The following is a 5,847-nucleotide window of genomic DNA, read 5'->3' as shown; positions in this document are numbered from 1 at the left end:
TATCAGTATCATCTTCCTTATTATTTCTTTTATAAAAAGCAGCAAGAATTAAAAAAGAACTTACTAATAGACCACCTAACATTCCTCCTGCTATTTTAACTTTTGCACTACCAAATTTATTTTTTTTCTTATTATCATTCTTTTCAACTAATTCTGTAAATTTTTTTTTTATATCTACTAATAAAAGTTCTGATGCTTTTGTTACTACATAAAATTCTTCTAATATTTTTTTCATTTCTTCATAAATTTCCTTCATATTGTCCTTTTTATCCTTTGGATTTCCCATATTTTTCATTTTCTCATTAGATTCTTCAAATTTACTTCGGGATTTTTCTTGTACCTGCATAATTTTATTTTTATGTATATGAATTTTACTCATTAGATCTATAATGCTCTTTGATATTATTTTTGTATTTTCCTTATAATTTCCTTTTTTAAAATTTTCCATATCACTTTGGATAATAAAACTTTCTAATCTTCTTTCTTCTATAATTACTGAACTTTTTTGCACACCATCATTTATTTCCTTGTGTAATTTAATTATAAGTTTATGAACTACTTCTGAAATTTCCTCATTTATCATATCCATTGTATTATCAACTTCCACATTTAATGCCTCAATTGACAACTTTATTTTACTTATATTATCTACAATGTCAGTTAAATTAGTTTCTTCACTTGATATATCATTTATATATCCTTTTACATGTTCTACAGTAACAGAATTATCGACTTCTTTTTTTAAATTTTTAGATGATTCTATTGTTTTATTTAGTTTTAATTCTAATTTGTCAGCTATTTTTATTGCATCTTTCACTTTATTTTCTTCATTTTTTATTTGACTTAAAAACTTATTTTTTACCTCATCTTTTATATAACTTTCTTTGCTTATTGTAGTAAATTCTACAGAAATTTTAGCTTTTAATGAATATGAGCTATTTCTTAAATCATTAATTGAAGTGATACTATTGTTAGATCCATTTATAATTTTGTTTAAAATTTGAACACTTCCTATAATTTCTTTTAATAATTCAATATTTTTTATACTATTATCTATAAAATATGTTTCTATATTAAACCTTGTCTGAATATCATTTAATTTTTTATCTATATTTGTTTTATCAATTTTTTTTTTTTAAATTTTAAGATTACTCACAGTTTTGGCATCTTCGGACATATCAGTATATTTTTTTACTTTTTCATATAATTCCAGATGTTCTTTAATAGTATTTATGATATTTTTTTTATCATTAATATGCTTCTCTATTTTATTTTTTTTATTAGAATTTATACTTTCAAGATGTAATAATTCCTGATAATTACTGATGTTTTCCTCATATATATCACTATCTTTCTCAATTATATTGTTCAAAAATTCATTTTTTTTTTTTGTTAAACCACTTTCATAATTTATAAACTTTTCTTTTTCTTTTTCATATTCATCTATATCTTCAGATATAGAATTTGTAATAATATTAAAATTTTCAAATGAATTTTTTATTTTTACGTATAAATCATTAATTGAATTAGTTATTATATCATTCTTAAGTTTCATAATGTTCTTTAATGTGGGTGTCGCTTCTTCATTCATGATAATTGTAGCATCATTAAGTATTTTATCTATTTCTGAAAACTTTTCAAGTAACTCTTTTAATATATTATTAAGATTTTCATTATCATAATCCTCATATTTTAATGATTCTTTTTTAGTTAAAAACTGTGATATTTTATCAACTATTTTTTCCAATTTTTTGTCATCGAATAATTTTTTTAGAATTAAGTTCATTTTTTCATCTTCTTCTTGTTTTTTTTGTATATATGCTTTATCATTAAAGGATGTTTCAACTATAAATTTCTCTATTATTTCAAGATCCTTTCTAGAATTCTCCTTAAAACCTATAATTTCCTTTAAATTAATTTTTTTATTATTTATTTCTCTTATGAATCTTCTTATTTCTTCTATAATCTTTTGATTATAATAATCTGCTTTTGCTTTTATTTGTTCCTTTAAACTCTCGAATTCAATTTTTAATTTTTTTAACTCTTCATACCTACTTTTGAGTTCTTCAAATTCACTATTTGCTGAATCTATTATTTTTTCAATTTTTTTTTTTTTATCAAAAACATCATGTATATTATCCATTAGTTTGTCTAAATCATTTAGTGGTATTGTTATTTTTATTTTTTCTACATTATCTTTATTGCTTATAATAGACTTAAATTTATTATCCAATAAATCATATATATCTTTTAATTCTTTTTTATATGTATTTGCTTTTGCATATAATTTATTAAGTTCACTTATAATGTTGGAAATTTCTGGAGAAATATATTTATACGATAAACGTTCTAATTCTTCAAAATTTTCATCAATAATACCATTTTTATGTTGATATATATCATTCTTATCCGAAAAAATTTGTGAGCTTTTTTCCTCTATATTTTTAGGATAAACTAATGATTTTATATATTCTGCCAATTCTTGTAATATTTTTTTAAAGGTATTATCAAATTTTCTTTTTTCTTGATAAAAATTTCTTATTAATTCAGAGTTCCATTGATTATAATTGAAATATCCTATACATTGATGTAAAGAGTGGGTAAAAACATACCCAATAGTTCCTGTAAGAATATTTTCTTTCTCTTTGCGTTTGTAATAATTTTGAAACTTGTCATAGTATTCACTTTCAAGTTTTAAATAATTTTTGTAATCATCGCGAATTTCACTAATATTTCCAATTATTAGCATTAAGGAATTTCTAATTTTTTCAAATATAGTTTCTTCCATAAGTATTTTTACTCTAGTAGAGTTTAAAAAATTGTTAACTTCTTCTAAAAAATTTTCATTAGAACTTTTAATTGCTGAAATTTTTATATTACAATTATTTAAAACTTTTGAATATTCTTTATTTGCTTCTTCACTACACTTTTTAAAATAGCATGTATTATAATGGCAGTTATGAATATTACAGAATTTATAAAATAAACGATTTCTTAAATAATTATAAACTCTATCATCTTTTTTTTTACATTTTTCACGATATGAACTTGAAGTTTCTAGGTACTTTTGTATATTTGATTTGAGTTTTTGCAATTCTTGTTCATATAAGCTTCTTTTTTCATTGTCTTCCTTAAGTAGCAGTAAATTAAATAATTCTTCTCTTATATTCTTTTTAATTTCTTTATAGAACGTTATGATATCTCTTTCACATGAAAAAAATTCCTGCGCTTTTCTCTTCAAATCATTAAAAAATGCATCCTTATATTTCGAAAAATATGCAGTCGAATATTTATAAGAAATTGAAGTTATATAAGCACTCCTTGAAGAAGCAAAGTCTTCATTTATTTTTATAACTAGTTTGTTGCATTCACTTAAAATATCATCAGTCTTTGTTAAACTTTTAATCCTAATGAAGGAATTTTTAATACTATTTAATTCTTTTTTTTTTTTTTTATCATATTCGGTGATAAAAGAATTTTTGAATTCTTTGTTTTTTTCCAAATTCGAATAAAATAATGAGTCGCTTATACTGTATTTAAACTCATTTGGCGTTGCTTTAATTTTTTTTTGGTAACATAGACCTATACATTTACATGAAATAGTAATTGAAAAGCAGTAGAGAAAGTATAAAAAATATTTAAATCCTTAACAAAATAAATAAAATACTATAGATATAGATATGTATTTATATAACCTAAAAATGGAAGTAGAGTAATAAAACAAATTATTGAAATTTTTATTCTTTTCATATTTAAAGTAATATAATTCTAATCGTTCTATTTAATCTAAAATTTAAAAAAAATATATGATATTTTTATAATAAATTTTTCTTTTTTTTATATAGGTATAAATTTAAAATTACTTATTTGCGTTATATTTGAAAAATATTTATATAAGCATGAATTAATAAGATAGAAACATAAAATTAAATAGAAAAAAAAAAAATAGAAGTTTAATGTTAAATGGAAATTTACGCCCATGTATGTATATGTTAGTATATGTAAAATAAAAAAAAAGTAAATTATAATTTAATAATTACCTTAAAATATTGAATGATAAGGTTACATAAAAATATTTATATATAAAATAAATGTGATATATTTTAAGTTTCCTTATAGACTACAGTTAAAACAACATTGACATAATTTTTTTTTTTTGTATAAATTTCTAATCCCTTAAAAGCTCCTCTGAAATACATATTTCTAATTAAGCAAAAGAAAATTAAAAAAAAAAAAATCAAATATAATGATTTTAATATTTATTAGTATTGTAATACAAGGTAATAAAATATATATATGTGTATTAGATACAAACAAATTAAAATATTTTTAATTTTATTAGGTGTATATAGGGAATTACACAACTTTTTATTACTTAATAAGAAATGTTAAATATAATTTTCCCTATATATATAAAAAAAAATTAAGAATTAACATTTGCCTTATCTAAAAATTTGTATAATATCATTTATAATAACTTCTTTCTTTTTTAATTCTCAAAATGTAAACAAGATCAAACCAAGTAAAATCATAATTATTATCCTTATTTAAATTTTAATTTTAATATATAAAAAAAAAGTAAATTATAATTTAATAATTACCTTAAAATATTGAATGATAAGGTTACATAAAAATATTTATATATAAAATAAATGTGATATATTTTAAGTTTCCTTATAGACTACAGTTAAAACAACATTGACATAATTTTTTTTTTTTGTATAAATTTCTAATCCCTTAAAAGCTCCTCTGAAATACATATTTCTAATTAAGCAAAAGAAAATTAAAAAAAAAAAAATCAAATATAATGATTTTAATATTTATTAGTATTGTAATACAAGGTAATAAAATATATATATGTGTATTAGATACAAACAAATTAAAATATTTTTAATTTTATTAGGTGTATATAGGGAATTACACAACTTTTTATTACTTAATAAGAAATGTTAAATATAATTTTCCCTATATATATAAAAAAAAATTAAGAATTAACATTTGCCTTATCTAAAAATTTGTATAATATCATTTATAATAACTTCTTTCTTTTTTAATTCTCAAAATGTAAACAAGATCAAACCAAGTAAAATCATAATTATTATCCTTATTTAAATTTTAATTTTAATATTTTTTCTTTTTTATTTTCATTGTAACTTTTCATATTATTTCTTCTTTTTTTCTCAAATCATTATATATTTAGTATAAAATTATTGTATATTTATATATTTGTTTACATTACTAAAATTTTATTACCTTATTATCGTGTTATATGGATTATTAAAATCCCAAAGGATATATAATTAACAATCTCATTTATTTATTCATTACATCTATTATATTAAGTTAAATTTTACTTTTTTATAAATGCTATACATGTTTTTTAACAAAAAGATATATGTATACGGAATTTTTTAATTAATTCTTAATCATATTGCTTCTAAAGATTGCAAGGTTTAATATAATGTGTTCACATGTTATCAAAACATCTTCTTTATATTATAATGTAATTTTAAGACCATTAGCATGATGGTAAAGAAAAATTACGTTATATTTTTTTTTCTTTTTTAATTGAATTTTCAAAATCATATATGTTTAAATTGTTTATTTGAAAGAAGTAATTAACAGTTGCCATTGATTATATTTAAATTTCCTTATCACTGAAAAATTCTAACCATTTTATCATCATTTTTAAATTCATAATGCTATTATTATCATGATAATTTAAGTCGAACAAAATTATATCAATGTTAATTTTGTGTTTTTATTATTTCTTTTTAATGGTTATTTTAATATAATTTATCTATTATGTTTTTAATGGTTGTCAGATGGTTTATTAAACTATTTCTT

General features: G+C 19.4%; 1 pseudogene across 1 annotated transcript; it reads right to left on the bottom strand.

The window, feature by feature from the left end:
* On the bottom strand, positions 1-3,750 carry PRELSG_0012500 (annotated as a pseudogene; the record flags this gene model as incomplete). Its single annotated transcript has 2 exons — positions 1-3,582; positions 3,696-3,750. Coding segments are annotated over 2 exons (3,637 nt in total), but the record flags the coding sequence as incomplete, so codon positions are not given.
* Positions 3,751-5,847: the final 2,097 nt, after the last annotated feature.

The sequence above is a fragment of the Plasmodium relictum genome (genome assembly GCF_900005765.1).
Source record: "Plasmodium relictum strain SGS1 genome assembly, contig: PRELSG_00_v1_106, whole genome shotgun sequence".
In the NCBI taxonomy this organism is placed as follows: Eukaryota; Apicomplexa; class Aconoidasida; order Haemosporida; family Plasmodiidae; genus Plasmodium; species Plasmodium relictum.
This window is presented reverse-complemented; position numbering and strand designations above follow the sequence as displayed.